The sequence below is a fragment of the Suillus paluster genome, assembly GCF_016628075.1.
Source record: "Suillus paluster strain FC165 chromosome Unknown EDB91scaffold_46, whole genome shotgun sequence".
Lineage (NCBI taxonomy): Eukaryota > Fungi > Basidiomycota > Agaricomycetes > Boletales > Suillaceae > Suillus > Suillus paluster.
Window position 1 is genome coordinate 259,585 of NW_024537606.1, and position 18,467 is coordinate 278,051.

The 18,467-nt window shown below is 49.4% G+C and overlaps 6 protein-coding genes and 1 non-coding gene across 7 annotated transcripts; 3 read left to right on the forward strand and 4 right to left on the reverse strand.

Moving 5' to 3' along the window:
• Positions 1–10: 10 nt before the first annotated feature.
• On the reverse strand, positions 11–1,856 carry EDB91DRAFT_577444 (uncharacterized protein). Its single transcript, XM_041327766.1, has 8 exons — positions 1,692–1,856; positions 1,429–1,640; positions 943–1,376; positions 872–889; positions 638–811; positions 492–581; positions 393–443; positions 11–341 (listed from the first exon to the last, which is right to left on the reverse strand). Exons 1-8 carry the CDS (start codon positions 1,733–1,735, stop codon positions 75–77), a joined length of 1,290 nt encoding a protein of 429 aa, XP_041174978.1. The 5' UTR covers positions 1,736–1,856; the 3' UTR covers positions 11–74.
• Positions 1,857–2,849: 993 nt separating this feature from the next.
• EDB91DRAFT_1146105 (ribonuclease H-like domain-containing protein) lies at positions 2,850–6,184 on the forward strand. Its single transcript, XM_041319217.1, has 6 exons — positions 2,850–3,508; positions 3,564–4,024; positions 4,078–5,096; positions 5,150–5,257; positions 5,316–5,542; positions 5,598–6,184. Exons 1-6 carry the CDS (start codon positions 2,898–2,900, stop codon positions 6,007–6,009), a joined length of 2,838 nt encoding a protein of 945 aa, XP_041174979.1. The 5' UTR covers positions 2,850–2,897; the 3' UTR covers positions 6,010–6,184.
• A 236-nt stretch (positions 6,185–6,420) lies between these two features.
• Positions 6,421–8,160, reverse strand: EDB91DRAFT_1146108 (uncharacterized protein). The gene is made up of 3 exons (XM_041319218.1): positions 7,480–8,160; positions 7,162–7,419; positions 6,421–7,105 (listed from the first exon to the last, which is right to left on the reverse strand). The coding sequence occupies exons 1-3, from the start codon at positions 8,146–8,148 to the stop codon at positions 6,587–6,589; spliced, it is 1,446 nt and encodes a 481-aa protein (XP_041174980.1). The 5' UTR covers positions 8,149–8,160; the 3' UTR covers positions 6,421–6,586.
• Positions 8,161–8,819: 659 nt separating this feature from the next.
• EDB91DRAFT_t83 lies at positions 8,820–8,902 on the forward strand. The gene has a single exon. It is a non-coding gene; the product is annotated as a tRNA-Pro (tRNA).
• Positions 8,903–11,250: 2,348 nt separating this feature from the next.
• On the reverse strand, positions 11,251–12,397 carry EDB91DRAFT_1083945 (uncharacterized protein; the record flags this gene model as incomplete). Its single annotated transcript, XM_041315694.1, has 6 exons — positions 11,251–11,292; positions 11,346–11,415; positions 11,475–11,709; positions 11,751–11,965; positions 12,018–12,226; positions 12,281–12,397. 6 exons carry the CDS (start codon positions 12,395–12,397, stop codon positions 11,251–11,253), a joined length of 888 nt encoding a protein of 295 aa, XP_041174981.1.
• Positions 12,398–13,409: 1,012 nt separating this feature from the next.
• Positions 13,410–15,214, reverse strand: EDB91DRAFT_1146121 (uncharacterized protein). The gene is made up of 6 exons (XM_041319219.1): positions 14,677–15,214; positions 14,414–14,622; positions 14,136–14,350; positions 13,858–14,086; positions 13,729–13,798; positions 13,410–13,675 (listed from the first exon to the last, which is right to left on the reverse strand). The coding sequence occupies exons 1-6, from the start codon at positions 14,785–14,787 to the stop codon at positions 13,640–13,642; spliced, it is 870 nt and encodes a 289-aa protein (XP_041174982.1). The 5' UTR covers positions 14,788–15,214; the 3' UTR covers positions 13,410–13,639.
• Positions 15,215–16,268: 1,054 nt separating this feature from the next.
• EDB91DRAFT_577751 (uncharacterized protein) lies at positions 16,269–17,270 on the forward strand. The gene is made up of 2 exons (XM_041327768.1): positions 16,269–16,525; positions 16,581–17,270. Exon 2 carries the CDS (start codon positions 16,699–16,701, stop codon positions 17,176–17,178), a length of 480 nt encoding a protein of 159 aa, XP_041174983.1. The 5' UTR covers positions 16,269–16,525; positions 16,581–16,698; the 3' UTR covers positions 17,179–17,270.
• Positions 17,271–18,467: the final 1,197 nt, after the last annotated feature.

The following is an 18,467-nucleotide window of genomic DNA, read 5'->3' on the forward strand; positions in this document are numbered from 1 at the left end:
ACTTGGAAGATAGTGATTGTTTTCACATTGTCCGTTCCTCAAACCTGCACTTTCCTGTAGTTTTCTTTCTGCCTCTAACCATTCAGCAACAGCACAAGCCCTGACCTTCCAGCCTCCACTGGCCTAAGATCTTCTCTTTTTGAATTTCCAAGCCCTTCTTGTTCATTTCCTCGATCTGCATTCAGGGTGTTAAAGTCCATTATACGCCCTACACGTTCCGATTCACGAGCTACAAATTGAGCGGATGGGAGGCGAACGTCCTGGTATGCTTTCAGCGCAGCGGGCACGTTGTCCAACGTTGTGAGCGGGTGAGCAAGAAGGCGGCCAAGGACAAAAGCATCCTTCGTACAAAATGAGATCACATAGTCTAGCGAATGATCGCGCACGCCTACCTCAATTGCCTGACCAGCTCCTGCGGCAAAGTGGGGTGTCATGGCATGGCACTACACGATTTCGTCAGAAGATCTTCCGGTCAGCAAGGAGAAGCGTACCGCATCACCTATCAGGGCAACTCTGTCGTCAGTGGATAGCGGCAATTCATTTACTACATGAAGCGCCCATCTTGAGGGGTTTTCGGAACACTGTGAAGAAATGTCGTCGGTCGAGGGCAACATAAGCGATCCAGCCCAAGGCTTACTTTCAACAGGTTCTTGACAGCGGGTTCGAAGTCCTGATATTGTTCTTGAAGCTCTTCATTGGATACATCTGAGACCCAACGGCCCTCGAAAGGTGTGCCAGGTTTCTGTTCCTTAGTGACAAATGCCACGACATTGAGCAGTCTTCCCTCTGACACCGGATAAGAGATGATATGCTATGAAGTTATGATGACAAAAGCATCAGCAAGAAGAGACCACTGATCGTAACAATCTACCTTTCTTTTCCCGCAGAACTGCGAAATGAAAGTCATTCCCAATGATCATGAACGCTTCTCTGAGGACTTACTACGGTGAAATCCTTCAAAGCTATGTTGTTTGGATCCATCTGCGAGAGCTTCTTCACTGGAATGACGGTGCGATAGACAAGCTTTCCAGTCCAAGATGGGTTTGTGTAGTGTCCTATCTTATTTGGGTCCACGATGCCTCGGTCTAATGTTTCGAAGAGTGTCTTCCGCACCGAGGAGTGGAGGCCATCTGCCCCTATTAACACATCCGTAGTTGCGGTGCTGTCATCAGCGAAGTGAAGGATAAGTGATCCTGGTGACTGCTTATCATATCGAGTGAGGCGTTTATTAAAGTGGAGCCTGCATGACAAGGGGAGGTACTGCTTGAGAATGTCAACGAGACTCTGGCGGTGCATAATGGATGCCGCGCGTTTGACTGTATCCTGAAACCACTCGAAGCCACCCTGTGGGACATTAGATATCCTGTGTCTTGGCCCTGTCGATACGAATCAATTACACACGATTGAAAAATAAATTATTTAACACACCACGACTGGAGGGAGGGGGCTTGGTCGAAGCACGGGAGATCTCTTCGTACATGCCGAGTTCTTGCATGACTTCCGATGTGCGCCGCGAGACTGTAATCCCAGCCCCAGCGGTCGTGATGGCGTCATGCGCTTCGTATAAGTCTATGTGGATATCGTGACATGCAAACTTCCCAATTGTGATAGCGAGGGCAAGCCCTCCTATGCCTGCACCACTGCACAGGAATTCAGTCTGCGTCACATTCATGAGGGGTTATCTGACTGACCAGATTGCTACTCGAAATTTGGGAGTGCCTGATGAAAGCGACATTGATTATAGGTTGAACTGCACAAGTGCTGTAGGATGGGCGCAGTAACCAACACTTTATAGCCAGCACAAGGGAAACCCGTCGGGAACTGCGTTTCGGCATACTGTGGCACGATCATCGGGTCGCAAAATGACCGCAGTAGTAGGCCTTGGTAACTTCGAATTGTCGTGGCCAATGAAGGAGATTAACAGGCAGCTGTATTGGGAAAGAGCAAGGACAGTTGTCTCCGCGGATCAACGGGCTGGATAGTGGTATGAAATCGACAAACCGTATAAGACCTTATCCTACCCTATTAGTATTTGATTGTTTTGAGTGACCATGTCATGCCGTCGCCGATCAGCGGATAGTGACGGTCTGTAATCATCATTAATGCAGAGATGTGTTGATCTTGGTCGCCAGAAAGGCCATTTGAGGGGATGGTGAAATCGGCAATAAAACTGGTCATTATCATCTGGTTCCGTGCACCCGTTTACATGGTCAAGTCAACCGAATGATATACGGTGATTCGCACCGTGTAAGCTCGTCATCATATCACCCATAGTACGGTGGGTGATCCAGCTGGCGTCGCGGTGAACTTCTAACAATTGGTCTTGATTAAATGGGCACTTACAAAGCCAACAAAATTGACAAGCCTTCTGATCATTGCACAATGAAGAAGTATTTTCCACGTTGAAGATATGCTCAAAGATACTAGTGAGTCTGAGTAAGGGGAAATATCCAATACTAGTTGAGTAGTTGCGATGACACTGTACAGTGTACCGGGGCGATCTGGCGCAGGTGCTCCGCGGAGTGCCATGGGTCCCGGCTCAGTGGCCGGAGTCCTGACTCGTAGGTAGTCGCTGCTGCATGTTGTAGTCGGTCCTCGATAGATAGAGCCGCCGCCTCCCGCCTTAGAGGTTTGGCCTTGGGTTTCCCCTTGCAGTCCGTGCCCGTTCCAACAGGTAATAGCAACCTCTGACCTTTCATGATATGCTACTCCCAGTGGATTTTCCATATAATTACTGGAGCCGACATCAGCGGATCGTTCAGCCTGGTGCTGCCTTGGGCTAAAAATATTTCCTTGGCCTGTGCGTCACGGTAGTTCGTTGCTGAGCGCTGAGTAAGCAACCTGATATAACGGCAAAGTTCGAACCACCTCACAGCAACTCTCATTAGTCCTGTACCATGAACACCAACATTAATCCCAATCGTAAACAAGCTCAGAACAGCACTCGTGGTCGCGGAGGAGCCCAGCTAGGCCCAGTTGGGCAACAACGGGGTCCTGCTGGGGTTCCTGCACGAAACACCTCTGGACAGCCTGCTAGGCCGCAGCAGGCCTCTCTAGGAGGTAGCGCTGACGAACCACTCCGCTCCCATGAACAGGCGCTAGAGAAAATGCGTCGCGAGGTTGGCATTCGGTATGAACGGCCTATTCGTCCAGGGTTCGGTACCCTCGGGAATCCGGTCACACTGCTTGCCAACTTCTTCGCGTTGAAGATCACAAATTCACTTGTCTATACATATAACATCAAAGTCGAACCAACGAGAAAGGCCAGGGATGTTCAACGCCGTCTTTTATCACTCCTCGAGCAGACCAATAACCAGACTTGGCAAAGTGTCAAGTTCTTCGTGGCATATGATGGGAAAGAGAGGTTGGTATCTGCCAAGGAGCTGCCTCAGCCCATGAAGATCCGCGTGAGGTTCTTCGAGGAAGAACAGATGCCTGGTCCAAACTCGCCAGAATATACTGTCTCCTTCGAATTGCTCCGCATGTGGGAGATTGACGAACTGATGAAGTAAGCTCTAAGCTAGGAGATATATATGAGTCATGGCCTTAATCTTATTGTTCAGATTCCTGTGCTGCAACATCGATAATTACGACATTTCCCCGCTTATATCCGCAATCAACATCGTTCTTCAGCAACATGCTTCATCTACTGCTATCCGTGTCGGGAACAGTCGCTACTTCGGGTTCCCGGGTTATAAGGCGATGGAGCTTTCCCCCGGCCCCACGGGTCTGGAGGCATTCAGAGGCTTTTTCTTGTCTGCGAGGCCCGTTTTCGGAGAGTTGATGGTTAATGTCGGTGTATCCATGACACCGTTCTACAAGCCCATTAGACGACTCGACGTGGCCTATAATGAAGACTGCTCCAATGGGCTGCAACGGTTTGCTCAGAATGTCAAAGTGACTACCATGTATCTCGGTTACAAGAAGCGCTACACCTTGTTCCGGATCACGTCGTCATCCGCAGCGGAAACCACGTTCATCAAGAATGGGCGCCGAATTTCAGTCGCCCAGCATTTCCGGGAAGGTACTGTCGTCATGAGCTGTTGGCTCTTCATTAAGCTGATCATGAGCCACCAGTGTACAAGATATCATTGGAACATCCAGAACTTCCCCTCGCTGACCTCGGGACAGAGAGGAGGTCGGTCTTTGTTCCCCTGGAGCTGTGTATGATCGAGTCGCAGCCATTCAGAGGTCTTCTTGACGATCGTGAAACCACGAAGATGCTGAACCACTCATGCCCCTTTCCGAAAGACAACTTTGACGAAATAGTCAACCAAGGATTACCCTCGCTTGCCTTGACTGAACCCAAAGCAAGCCTTCTAGACAAGTTTGGCATATCGGTCAGCAAGACCATGACGAATACTTCTGCACGAGAGCTTCCTCCTCCCAAACGTTTACTGTATGGTACCGGTCCTCTTACTGTACAGCCAGCAAAGGGTAGTTGGAACCTCGCGAATGTGAAGTTTCACACTGGAGCTTCTGTTGCTAAATGGGCGGTTTTAGTCGTCTTTGACGGGCGCAATCCCACCAGTGACGAAGATGTGTCTAGAGTGTGGAGAGGCTTCAAAGAAGGTTGTCAGAAGTCGGGAATGACGTTCGCAAACCAGCCCCCAACTATTGGCAGAACGTCCCAACTGCCACAATTTCGGGACAAGGATCGGTTGGAGGGTACAAAGGAAATAAAGCGGGTGATCCAGGACCTCAGAATGGGCAACCCGACATTCGTGTTGGTCCTCCTACCCTTCCGTGACACGAAGCTATACCCCGGCATCAAACGTATCTGCGATGTCGAGCTCGGCATCCATTCTATCACCATGGTCCTGAGCAAGGTTTTGAAACCAAAGGGTTCGCAGCAGTATCATGCCAATGTCGCCCTGAAGTTGAATCAGAAACTCGGGGGCATCAATCATGTTCTCGACGCTGAAAGTACACACTGGCTGACGAAGAAGAGCACGATGCTCGTGGGCATGGATGTTACCCACCCTGGACCTGCGAGCAAGGCCGGCACTCCATCTATCGCTGCTGTCGTCGCCACCATTGACAACACCTTTGCGCAATGCCCTGCGAGTTTGAGGTGTCAGGAGTCAAAGAAAGAGGTATACTGCTCTAACAAAATCTTGCCTATCTGATGACTGACAGACGCTCACAGATGATAGATGATTTGAAAGAGATGATGCTAGAGCGGCTGAGGGCGTACATGAAGAAAAGTGGTTCCATCCCCCAGAGAGTCATCGTCTACAGAGACGGCGTCTCGGAGGTAAGACATTAATCATTCCACCTTCTCTTCTTGAATAGAACACTGATCCACAACCTAGGGCCAATTTGACACGGTGCTCGAGCACGGCTCTGAGAAGGACAAGATTCTGGATGCATTCAAGGCAATCCACAAGGAGACAAAGGGTCTTGCTGAATACCGACCCCAATTAAGCATCATCATTTGTGGGAAACGCCACCACGCGCGCTTCGGGCCGAACTCTAGGTTCCAGAGTCCAAACGGAAATACGCGCCCGGGAACTGTCATTGATAGACGCGTCACCGCTGTGTAAGTTTCATCAAACCCGTGTAATGGAACCAGCTCATCGTCTCGTTTCTGCCAGTTTTGATTTCGACTTTTATTTGCAGGCTCATGATGGGATCAAGGGCCATGTGAGACCCACGCACTATACGGTCATCTACGATGAGAGCGGTCTCAGCGCCGACGATGTGCAGCAGGGCACGCACACCGCAAGTTACTTGTATGCCCGCGCCACGAAGGCTGTAAGCCTTGTCCCCCTGGCGTATTATGCCGACCTGGCATGCGAGCGGGCTCGGTGTTACCTTGATGGATTCCTCAGCTCGGAGCAACCTCCTGCACCTGGTTCCTCAGGTGGGAAGGATAAAGGGAAGGCCGTGGCGAGAGATGCTGCAGAGGAAAGAGAGGCGGCCAAGCAACGTGTCTATGATGCTGCTATTCAGGCATGGGGTAATGGCGTCCATGCCAATTTGAAGGAGACCATGTTCTATATCTGAAGAGATCGTATGGATAACTGGATTCGTATCTGTATGAGTATTCGCGTTGGAGGGTCAGTTTTATTATCCTTTTTGTATCTGTTCTGTATGTACTAGTGTACCACACCTTGTGGCAATATTGTTATCACTCGCTTTGAGACTGCGTGGTCAATCAGGAGATTCATCATAGCACGTGATTGGTCTAATTAGTACAAGTCGGCGACGTCGACGCATGAAGGATACAACTTCACAAGAGCGTACAAATGGGAGCGATCAAGTATAGCTCTAGCAGCCCCAAGTCTCTGCATACGCGCTGCGGTAGCATTGTACAAGGCTGTGAAGACAATTGCGGCGCAATAAGATTCCACTGGAATAGCAGATCGTGTCCACACATAGGTATCTAATTTGAAACCCAATTTCGCCATATATTGTCGCATTTGCTGTAAGTAATCCAACCCCTGTCAGGATATATATGTACTCGGAGCGGATCACCCAGGAGATTGATCATAGCATATTGATCTGATGTACAAGTCGGCGACGTCGACGCATGCAACACGGTAAAACTGCACAAGTGTACAAATGGAAGCAATCTATAGCTCTAGCAGCCCCAAGTCTCTCTCCTCCATGCACCAACCCATGCCATGACAAAATACAAACACCCTGCAGGTAACATACACACTCTTGCAACAATACCCCAATCCCACCGGCGTCCAACTACCTTCCGTGTCTCCTCGCTCTTAAGCTTCACATGTGGCCGTAGACGATCAGGGACAGCTGACGCGCGAGTGCCTGTATCTGAAGAGAGAAGGTTGCTTGTCACCCATATTTGGATGCTGCGAGAGATGCACGTCGTTGTCCCTATGACGGCCCAGCACACATCCGGACGTACAGTAGTCCAACGCAGCAGTGTGTTGTCTAGGATGCTTAGCGTAGAGGATGCGGCATCGACATTAAAGCCCAGTCCACCAAGGATTCCGAGAGTAAAGTGGGTTGCAGGCCAACAAATGGCCTGCAAAGCAAGAAGGCGTATAAGTGTAGATAAAGGGGGGTAGTAGGCGCGCCACCGGTGAAGGAGTCCGGTTGTCAACTGGAGGCATTGGTGCGCCGTTAGTAACGCCTGTGGATGAGAAGAATAAAAACGAGATTAATCATCCCAAAAACCTAGAACCTTACCCACAGCACGGCGAGGAGATACTCCGCTCTGTCCGGTAGGGTGATACGACCCCAACTACCGGGCTCCCAATTTATTCGAGAGTGTTCTGAGTACAAACCTGGAGGATTCCACACGCACCAGGCGTTTATTAGTGCGCCCAGTGAAGCAGGGACGACAGACAAGAGGCGCGATGCCTCGAACAATAGAGTAGTGAGAGTGCTTGGTGGAACCAATGGCTCTGAAACAGGTAGGATACGCGTCGTCGGAAGATGTCGTGGCTGCGATACGTGTCAGGTAAGTAAGGCAGGTATGAATGTATAATTATCGAAAAAGCTCACAGGTTCGTCAGCCTCAGTCTCTGTTTCACCCGCACCCAATTGTCCAGGAGCAGTGGTTATTTGCTCTGACTTGGGCTTCCGCCAGCCAAGACCCACACTCAGGAATGTACTGAACCCACTGGCACGTGAGTCCTTCGCTACTCGTGTACTAGTGTGACGGTGGATGTCCTGACTACTTCGGGTACGTCTAGCAGCATATATAACATTAGTTGTGTCTTCTTCTTCATCGTCTGGACTCAGTTCCTGATCGCGACTCTCGGAGAGCAAGCCGCGTTCCCGTGGATGGTGGTGATTGCGCATTCCAACAGGCACGAGGAAAGATGTCGGCGGAGGCGAAACGAGAAAACTATGTGAAAATTTCCGTGGTGGTGATGCCGGCGTAGACTTTGCGGAGCAACGTGTCTGTGAGGCTGAGTGTGCGCGAGTGTCGGCGGGGGTAAACAAGTCGCACAAAGGTACGTAGGGTGGTCTGCAGCACGAGGTGGTTCGCGATGAGGATAAGGACGAGCAGGAAGAAGAAGAGGACGGCGAACTTGACGGCGAAGACGAGGGCGACGACGAGCTCAAGGCTGGTGTGGAAGCTGGTGTTAGCTTCAAGGTATGCGACCGTCGTCTTGAACGAGACTTGCTTGTTGCGAGACTCGACGAGGTCGGTGCTGCGGTCATCATTTTGGATCCTGGTGAGTTGGTGATAAGAACTGAAACTCACTGCTTATATATCGTCTCAATTCTAGATCTATACTGTTTTCTGACGTCGACGTTGAGACAAATCACCTTTGTTCCTGAAATTTAAATTGGGTAATGCTTCGGCAGATGCCGCCGACTTGGTTAGGGCCTAGGCGCCGCTGTCAGACGCTGGGGAAGACTTTCGCTCGTTCGTTCTTTCCCTTCTCAACTGCATCGGTGTAGATCACCAGCAGATCACCGACACCGCCTATATATATACATACGTATTTTTATCAACTTCACGAGATTCAATCGCGTTGCGGTCACCGCCTCGTCAGCAGCTCTCGGTTTTATGAAAGATGCTGTTGCGGTATGGGCCAGGGATGCAGAAAACTCGAAGACTAATACACTGAAACTTGAAACTAATAATGAACAACAGCAACGAGCAGCTAGGTGTTATCATCATAATTATGATATATATAGGTCCGCACCCACCGCGCTGAGGCGCACTCCCGAGGTTAGGCTCTGTATCCATTGTCGAACTGAAACCAATTCTGCGACCTCATTTCAAAGTTTAAACGTTTACAGGGAACTTTACGGATAATGCGTCTACACGTCAGGACCAATTTGGTACTTGCACGGTGATGATGCTTTAGTCAGTCGAGCACTTCATCGGCCTGGTGGTCTAGTAGTATGATTCCTTGTTAGGGTTCACCCAAATTCGAGGAGGTCCCGGGTTCAATTCCCGGCCAGGCCCTTTCTGACAGCTTGATTCCGCCCGCAACTTGTGAGGGCAAGCATCTGCCTTGATAACTATTCACGTATAGTATCAGGGTGGAGTCGATGGACACTCCCGCCGGTCGCCTTAATTCCTCGGCCTGATCACTCGACCTACCGCGCTCCTTTAGGTCATGTTTTTGCCGTCCCAAACGAGTTCTGGCGTTTAACGAATTCGTCGCCGTACATTTTTTTTCTGTCACTCGTCCCGATACTGAAGCACACAAGGCTGTAGTTTTCTTTGAGTGGCGTCACGACACCTTAAGCACGTTGCCACGCAGCGACATGCACATCTGGCGCATGTTTTTGCCGTTCCAAACAAGCTATAGCACTTCACGAACTTGAATTATTGTCCACTGGGGATAGTCCATCCTCTGTTGGATAGTACTGGTAATCTAGGGAGCCCCTGCACCCCACACCTTATCTCTAGGTGGATAGGGACGTGCACCTCGGGTCCGCCGTTCCCGCCAGCCGTTTTAGAAGCACACTTATTGAAGATGGGCCACTCTAATAAAACTACTTTTTTTGAGACTCATGCAACCTTGCGCCAGATCCTCTTGAACGCGTACTCGATCGCCTGAGCGATCAAGGACAGGAAGCAATAGTATCATTGCATCTAGAAGCCGACGTACGTCTCCCATTGGGATTTCTATGCTGTCAGTCTCCGCTACTAACCTGATACTCGTATGTGATGCTTGTAGACCGTGGTAAAGCCGATAAGCCATTTGCCAGGATTTCGTCACGGTTCCGTGGAAAATCGTAAATCCGAACATACCTACGAGCGTACAATCACAATGCGGTCGACCCACACCTCTTGTTAAATCAGCGGATAACTGATTGTGTTCGGCTGAACATTTCGTGCTGGGGAATTCTTGCTTGCGCATTGGGGAAACCGATTTAACCAAGAAAAATTGTGTCTCAAGACACTGATTACCGTACGTCATAGTCATGGCCCTGGGAAGTCTTTGTGCTGGTCAGATGCTGGATCTCGGATGTTCTGGATTAGGGTAGATCTGTGCCACACCGTGCGGTCGTTCGGGACTGATGATGTCATTTTCGACACGCGACATACTCGGTCCACGTTCCTACCTGTGGCGCTGTTACGGCGTTCGGCCGGGATAACAAAAAGCACAACTCCCCACACTTTCACTACAAGCTTCTCCGCAGAGTTCGGTACGGTTTTGGCGACCGAACGTGTTGATGGCGGCGGCACGCCGTCGCTTTTCGTTAGCTTGATGCATAAATATACCTCATCCGTCAAAGATTGACGCGTTATATGAAACGATTCTTATCAGCGTGTGTATGAAACCCCGAGTCCAGACCAGGAACTATCCCATCCCATGTAGGTGATGTGTGTTGTGACCGCATTCTAGCTCCTGTCGAACAGACCGGGCGTTTCATCTGAACGATCAAAACCAGTCCCTTGCTGCGAGGAGAATGAGTACTGGATTATTGTACGGCAATCTGTCCTGTGCATTGTTATCCAATTGACGAGGACCGCACAATCTTCAGTACAACTGATAAACTAGACTTCGCTCTAAACCTTGATGACCTCAAACTCGATCTGATCTTCATCATTCTGGATAAATGTCACTATGCCAGACTTGGTTAAAAACAAAAGAAAAACGTACGCTGCACAGATCTGCTTCACACAGATAGATTCTGTCCATATGTCAACCATATCTACGACCAGGGTGGGGAATTTGAATTTTGTTGATCATTAGTAACCCCCAATCGCTGGGATAAAAGTTCTGTTCTCTGACCTCCAAAGGCAGCAGAAGATGGTACAGTCATTGGCCAGCAGGTACACCTGTGACGCCCTTGATTATCCTGCTGAGTGCCCGTCTACATTCCACTTGATATGACACGTTGAGCCGAGGTATCTAAGATGTCCTCTGAGGACTGAGTTCTGGCTCGCAGTCCCCTGACCGCTGAAGGTGTTGGTGAACTTGAATTGCACAAGACTTAACAGCATCCTATGCAAGCTGTGGGATGCTATCGTATAGGCTATAGCCGGCTAGCTTGAGATAACGGGGTAATCTATACCTTGTAGACGCTCACAATTCACTATTTAGATCGCCAGGCCGCTCTTTTGAACAGTACAGCTGAGTGGGCTCTACGGCATTGCAATGGAGTCTTAGATGGCGGGCACGCTGGAGTTATTGGAAGGCTAGTGATATTGAGTATTTGTACAGTCCGTGACGGTCACAATGCTTGTTGCTGGTGTTACAAATATGATGCACGCTCGTCAATCTGTGCTTTAGAAAGCGAGTGAGTATTTGGACATTACTGCCAATGGTTTTCCATTTGGGTGTGTACTTGGCCACCTTATTCCTCCTCAGGTTCACTGGTATCGCTATCCGTGTTCTCCTGTGCAAGGAGTCGTCAAATACAGAAATTGGGCAGTAAGATGTGACACTCACGTTGATGTATACCGGAACCTCATTTCCCTCCTCATCGAGAGGCGCCCACGGGAGGGGAGGGGCAATCCATCTAGCATGCTCTTTTTTTAGCCAACACGTCACCCTCGCTGAAGCAATGAGTGCACTCACAATTGTTCGCCTGTGCGTACTGGCGATAGTGATGTCCGCCTGTTGCGGGGGTGCCTAACATGTAAGAGTTCATACAGAGGGGTGAAGCAATGCTCCGTCTTGCATCCGTTGCGTGCTAATCCAGCTTGCGTGTCACTCCACCATTTCATCGTAGCCTTCGCTTCCAGGGTGCCCACGGGCGCCACAGCGGGGGCGGAAGCTAGAAGAGCAATGCTGATATTCTCTCCGCCTGCACCTAAATGAGTACATTAGTTTCTGACGGTATGACGCACTGACTTTTATCTGAGAGATACAATGAGAAGGCAGGACAATAAAAGACCTTGGTAACAAGGTGCATGGATTGAAGGAGCTCAATGCCCGCAAGTTTCCCGAGGACCTCTGAAGTAATATGTTTTATGCGAGGTTTATTCATGAGTAAGACAGCGCCAGTGGACCCCTTCTTGACCTGCCATGTTCCTTTGATACTAGCTGTGGCAATTCCAGGTACACCTCTGGTAGAGCCGATCGGAATGCGGTATCAAGACTGACGACTTGGCAACTCACGCATGAGAATTGACGTTCAATTCGAGTCTCCTGACGTTTTTAGACCAAGTCGTAAATTCAGACTCTTCAGGACAGTCTTTGGGACGATGTATGTTAGATCCGGGGTCGATACCTGCACTGATAAGAAGCGGTTTGAAATCGTCTGAGTAGATGGAGCCTTGGATATCCAAGTTGCCGGTGGCTCTGTTGATCCTTCCGTATGACCCAACCTGCTCAGCGTCAACATGTAACGAACGTAGATGTGAGCCACTGGTAACACGTACTGGAATTTCCGAGGGTGGATCCCAGTTGGGATACTTTCCAGTTCGGTCGAATATAAGCTCGATGAACTTGCGTTGTGCATGCGAATTCGGCTCGGTGAGCCAGGTCCACAATTGCATGGTGGGTGTGGTTTGCTAGTGAATGACCAACGGGAGATTTTAAGAGGATGTTACTTACAAATTTGATAGTGTATGGCAGCTGTATGCGGCGGGCGTCAAAATCCGGATGCATCTTACCGCGACGTGAGAGCCTTTTGATATTTTATTCTAAAGACGGGGTAAGTACTATACGTTGTAGGTCCGTTCAAATAAACATGATTGATCATGGCCAGTTCGCCTGGGTTTTCCAGGTGTTATCGCAGTGCGGAGCGATTACATGCCTTGGTGGGGTTGTATCCGAGTCTTTCATCCCAGCGCCTGCTGTTGTGTAGCCCAGGACCGTACCCGCAGGTAATCGGGTAGGCACTACACGCAGCGTTGTCGATGGAAGCCGCAGCAACCTCAGCTACGTCACGTACTATGGAGCTTCTTCTTGGCAAGGGGACACTTGGCAAAACTGCCCGAGTTTAACTTTCTGATCTTTATGTTGTTGCTTCAGCACTGCCGTTCTGTTGACAATATTGGCAATCATATCTCCAGACTGGGAGAGCACGCTTCTGATTTGGGTGGCTGATCCATCACGCTGTCGCAACTGCTAACCTGAGCACCCCTCAAGCACATGTGAGTATTGCACAATTGCATAACTTCAGAATCGTAACCAGTGGGTCACCCATGGACCCATGGAACGCTCGTTTGAATCTTCCTTTGCAATGCGCGGCCGACCTGTAATGATCAGGGACATACATCGAGCCCTGATGAGGCAATCCATCCCATCGCTGCGGCTTTGGCTGCGGCAATGCAATTCTCCGGATTTTGCGGTGTGATAGGTTCCATGCAGTAAGTAGATCTGTCGACAGCGACGATTATAAGGCAAATTGTTTCTGCTCTTATGACAACCTGGCCAGTTGATAAGTAGTTCAGGAAGATTGGGCTGCGTACGCGCTGGACATTGCACAAGGCTGTGTTGCGCAAGAATCAGATTTCACTGGAACAACGGATCATAGTATTTGTTCACGCACCAGTGGTTGAGACTCACTCGGACTATGCTGTAAGAAGTGTTTGGTAAAGTTATGTGAGGGCTCCAAAACATGCAGATGAGACATAGAATGATATTCCGGCGCATCGAGAGCATATTGTACAGGCCATAGGCCATAAGGAAGTTATAAATACTTGTCGCCGGTATTACAGTATGATACAGACTCGTCACGCATCTTAGCATAAACTCCGCCACTGGTTCCCCCTGCGGGTGTGGTCTTGGCCACCTTATTCCTCATCAGATTCACTGCTATCCGTGTTCTCCTGTGTAAGGAGTCGTCAAATACAGAAATTGTCCGATAAAATGTGATACTCACGTTGATGTATATCGGCACCTCTGTGCCATCCTCGCGGAGAGGCGCCCACGGGAGGGGAGGGGCGATCCACCTAGCATGCTCCTCAGTTAGCCAATGCGTCCGTCTCGTGGAAGAAATGAGCCCACTCACAGCATTTCACCTGTGCGTACTGGGGATGGTGATGTTCGCCTGTTACGAGGGTGCCTAACATGCAGAAGTTCATACAAAGGGGTGAAGCAATGCTCCGTCTTGCATCCGTTGCGTGCTAATCCAGTTTGTGCGTCACTCCACCATCTCATCGAAGCCGCCGCCTCAACAGTGACCACAGGCGCCAGAACAGGCGCGGAACCTAGAAGAGCTATGGAGAAACTGTCGCCGCCTGCCCCAGAATGAGTATATTTTATTTCTAATAGGATAGCGCTACTCACTTGTATCTGAGAGGTACAAGGAGAAGGCGGGACAATAGAAGGCTTTGGTGACGAGATGCATGGATTGAAGAAGCTGAATGCGCGCGAGCTTCGTAAGGGCGTCTGAAGTAATGCGTTTGATGCGAGGGTTATTCATGAGCAAGACAGCGCCAGTGGTGCCTTTCTTGACTTGCCATGTCCCTTTTATTGCAGCAGTGGCAATCCCAGGGATACCTCTGGTGGAGCCAATCAGAATGCGATGTCAAAGATGATCGAATACTAAGGACTTGGCAACTCACGCTTGAGAATCAACGTTCAATTCGATTCGTCTCACATTTTTGGACCAAGTCGTGAATTCAGACTCCTCCGGACATTCCTCGGGAAGATGCTCGCCAGACTCAGGGTTGATACCTGCATCGACGAGACGTTGTTTGAAATCGTCTGAGTAGATGGAGCCTTGGGGGATCAAGTTGCCCGTGGCTTTGTCGATCCTTCCATATGACCCAACCTGTTCAACGTCAACATGTAACGAGAGAACATATGAGCCACTGATAACACGCACTGGAATTTCTGATGGAGGGTCCCAGTTAGGAAACTTTCCGGTTCGATCGAATATAAGTTCGATGAACTTGCGTTGCGCATGCGAATTCGGCTGAGTGTCCCAGGACCACATAGTGTGTAAGTTGGGTAATAGTTATGCTTTCCAGTGAAGGACAAACTCTTGAGGTTTATAAGATGGGGCAGGCAGTGTGCTGCTGTGTTTGTGCTGTGTGATAGATGGGCGTCAAAACTCGCATCTTACCGCGAGACTCCAAGAGGGCCTTCTAAAGTTCTGTCATGATAATAAATATATCAAATGCGATAAGTCCGCCTGGGTTTCTTTGTTATATGACAGTGCTGAGCAACTCGACATGCCTTGGTCAATGGTTACCTACTGAAGATTTCAATGATCAGGAGTCCTTTGCAATCCTAGCGTCAGTGCTGTAATTGGGAGTACGTGTACAGGCGTTTGGGCAGGGTACGCATATTCTACTCCAGTTCCACTGCGCGTCGGGCTCTGCGTCAGACTCAGAGCTTCCGAGTCCGAGCTGGAATTCAATATTCAAGGAGCGTGTGTGCTTATGTAATCAGTATGACAGTTTTCCTCCGGGCTCCAGTCTATGCACGGCGCACGCATCGAAGGAAGATTCGTTACGCATGAGTACCCGTTCGATGATGACCGTCTAATGTCAAAAATCTACGCAACCGAATCATCCACAGCCTGTTTATGCAAGTTTGCCCCAAGAGAGAGAGGCAGCCATAGTGTGCCCCGGCCCGCGGTGCGTGGTTTTGATATGGATTTCTGATGTGCACCACGTACCACAAGGTAAACGGACGCGGAGGGGAAGAATAGGACTGTTATGAGGATATTATAACCGATCTTGACCCATTCTGTCATGACGTGGCCGCCTATCTCCTGCGTATGTTGGTGCTCCATCCAATCCAGACCTCTTGGCTCAGGCCGCGCCATCGACAGGATATGCGGATGTCCCTTCTGGAGTTTGTTACCAGCCCTAACAGTGCAAAAAAGCGTCCCAACTGTTTAACGATGAAGGGCTTCTTCTACGCTCCCTGGTGTCGATAATGTTGATAAGGGAATTTTAGCTGTAAGTTTCCCTTACCGTTCAGCATATCTCCTGTCCTTCTGGGTCAGAAAATTTAACCCTTGCAACTGCTATTATCTTGCTATCCTTCAACCAGATATAGGCAACATAATGGGAGGTCACTTGTAAGCTCCCAGTAGGGTGGCACCGGCAAATATTTGCTTGAATCTACCAATGTTGGATGGAGGTTGGCGATTTCCTTCAACTTGTGTGGTTGGAAACAGGAAGTAATGTTTTGTGGTTGAATTTAAGACAGGATGTTACAGTGTATCAAGCTTTAAACCAACACAAGGTGAGTACTCACAAAAAGTGCAGTGAGGATGTTCTTACCTGTGGCGCTTGGCGCTTGAGTCGGGCTACTGGTGAGCTTTCCATCAAATCATGGGTTTAGAAGGTGATACCAAAGGTTGTACTGTGGAGTTTTCCATCGGAGTGTTGTTCGCTCCCGCTAGGGCAATGCATCCACAGCGTGCATCTCGTCTTTGTATCGTGGAATTGTAACAACAATGAACACGTCAGGGGTGGGCACATAGCCTAACCGGTCGAGCAAAAGACCACTGCCAGTTTTTAGTGAATAATAGTGGTCCACAGGAAATCTTCCACAAAACGAAAGTATCCACAGTACAAGCAGCGCGAGGGTACTTTCAAAGTAGCCCTCGACGCACATATAAATACTGTTCCGGTAGCCTTGATTCTCATATCCACTAACCTCCACCTGCCACTGAACGCGTGCGCACTCTCACTCTCAAGTTATTATCTGCTGGCCAGGTGTGTTTATTCCTATCTTCATCACCTACATTTTCTAACTGTATCTTGCCTCCAGATGAGCGCACGCAACTTTCCTCCCCTACCCGTTCGAAACAACAACGGATTTATGCCGAATACAATGTATATGGGTCAAATGCCCTATCCCCAGCCCGCATACGTTCCTCAACCCGGCAATGCCACAGCGCAAGCGCACGAACCCCTGCGTCCTCCCGCCTAACATGGTGCATGTCGCCGCTCCCCCACATGCCCAAGTCGCATCCTCGGGCGTGGGTGCTGGATATCCGCATTATCCGTTCCAAGCCGCATACAATTTTCCTTATCCTCCCACATGCGTTCAGTCTTTTATTAATCCGTACACATCGAAATCTATAGCTGGTCTACCCCCCCAACATCTATCCGCGCCTCTCCAGTACAATCAACCTTCCTTCCCCTCAGAATCTTTTGCCGCATTTCCGCCCCCTTACCAGCATCACGGTTCTGAGCTCGCAATGGGCTTTACTTCCTCCTCTCTGCCTCAAGTAACTGTTTCGTTGGCGCCGGCCAGTCAAAAGCGCGTCGGGGAAGACTGTGAAGGCTACAGACCAAGAAAGAGAGCCAAGCTCTATGACATATCGCGGGACATGGAATTTGTAAGCTTCCTTTTCATCTTGTGAGGCTGAATACTCATTTTGGGGACAGCAACCCCTAAGAGAGACGGACAAACACGGCAATCAGTTATTCAAGTGTCTTAGGGACCAGTGTGGCAAAGTAATCATTGCGACCAGTTATCGGAAGCACTTCAAGTCGACCAAGCATCAAGGTGTCAAACCAGGGCACTTGGCTTGCCCTTATTGTTCCATGACGTGCGTGTCCCCTCTCTCAAATAAATGCGTCTCATAATAGTTGTGATTAGGTTCAGCAGGACGGATGCCTTGACGAGGCACTGGAGAGATTCGCTCTGTGCAAGGCAACGCCTAGAGCTAGAGACGGGTGCGCAGTCACTATGCTCAGCCATTAGTCAAGGTTCAACGAATTCCGCTTCCGCTTCACCTGCGGCACCCACTACGCCTTTCACCTTCTGCGCGCCCGCAACCGCCGCATCAATATCTATTGGATCGACGACATCAAATGTCATAGATAACGTGCAAATCCCGCCCCAGGCGGACAAAGTTACGGAGTCGCAAAGAATGGCCGTTATTACGAATTCGTTACTTGCCGTCCCTGCGTCGTCTGAACCAACAGAGACTGCAGCAGAAACTGCCGCCGCAGAAGAGCTCGCCGCTATCTTGGTAGGCCTCGAGCCAGATGTAGCGGTCCTGGTAACGCAGTGGATTATTGACCAATTTTCGTCTGAAGAACCTCCCCAGAACTAGCATGTTTCTCCTTCTGTTCCTAGTCAACGATGAGATATGGCGTTCGTTTCATATCTCATTTACATTATCCACTGTCCGCATGCTGTCAACTCATCGTGTATAGTGTCACTACACTCCACAAACTACACACATTCATTTCGTACTCCATGGCATAGCGCATTGCACACATTCACTTTATATTCTACGGCATGACGTACCACTTGCGCAGTGCGCACTCGTTATTATGGTAATTTATAGGTTATAATATACACATTCATTATGCACGGTAAGAAGGAATTAAAGTCGAGCAATTTGCGACATTACTGCCCATTCCGTTGGTGTCAAAGACAGACTGGAAATTAAGTCGAAGCTTTTCAACAACTGATCAGAAATATGTTTGTTACAAAGCCGCTACTCAATCTTAGAATTGATTATTCAAGGTTTAAATGCAGACACAAGCACAAATTATATCGACATGAGGGCTCGACCAAAATAATACTACGGCACCAGAGTACAACAACGCGATATATATAAAATGTTTCGACGCAGAGCGAACCCGCATACTGCACTCAACGCGACGAAGTCCCTTCAGCGGAGGCCAGCTGTGCAGT

Coding starts and splice junctions, on each gene's coding strand:
- EDB91DRAFT_577444 (XM_041327766.1), bottom strand. CDS start 1,735: ATGTCGCTTTCATCAGGCACTCCCAAATTTCGAGTAGCAATCTG. Junction 1,641..1,691: donor AAATTTCGAGTAGCAATCTG/GTCAGTCAGATA, acceptor ATTCCTGTGCAG/TGGTGCAGGCATAGGAGGGC. Junction 582..637: donor CTGTCAAGAACCTGTTGAAA/GTAAGCCTTGGG, acceptor ATTTCTTCACAG/TGTTCCGAAAACCCCTCAAG.
- EDB91DRAFT_577751 (XM_041327768.1), top strand. CDS start 16,699: ATGCCACAGCGCAAGCGCACGAACCCCTGCGTCCTCCCGCCTAACATG.
- EDB91DRAFT_1146121 (XM_041319219.1), bottom strand. CDS start 14,787: ATGTGGTCCTGGGACACTCAGCCGAATTCGCATGCGCAACGCAAGTTC. Junction 13,799..13,857: donor GTACGCACAGGTGAAATGCT/GTGAGTGGGCTC, acceptor GGAGCATGCTAG/GTGGATCGCCCCTCCCCTCC. Junction 13,676..13,728: donor AGGTGCCGATATACATCAAC/GTGAGTATCACA, acceptor CTCCTTACACAG/GAGAACACGGATAGCAGTGA.
- EDB91DRAFT_1146108 (XM_041319218.1), bottom strand. CDS start 8,148: ATGATGACCGCAGCACCGACCTCGTCGAGTCTCGCAACAAGCAAGTCT. Junction 7,420..7,479: donor AGACTGAGGCTGACGAACCT/GTGAGCTTTTTC, acceptor CACGTATCGCAG/CCACGACATCTTCCGACGAC. Junction 7,106..7,161: donor ATCTCCTCGCCGTGCTGTGG/GTAAGGTTCTAG, acceptor TCTCATCCACAG/GCGTTACTAACGGCGCACCA.
- EDB91DRAFT_1146105 (XM_041319217.1), top strand. CDS start 2,898: ATGAACACCAACATTAATCCCAATCGTAAACAAGCTCAGAACAGCACT. Junction 5,097..5,149: donor GTCAGGAGTCAAAGAAAGAG/GTATACTGCTCT, acceptor AGACGCTCACAG/ATGATAGATGATTTGAAAGA. Junction 5,258..5,315: donor ACAGAGACGGCGTCTCGGAG/GTAAGACATTAA, acceptor TCCACAACCTAG/GGCCAATTTGACACGGTGCT.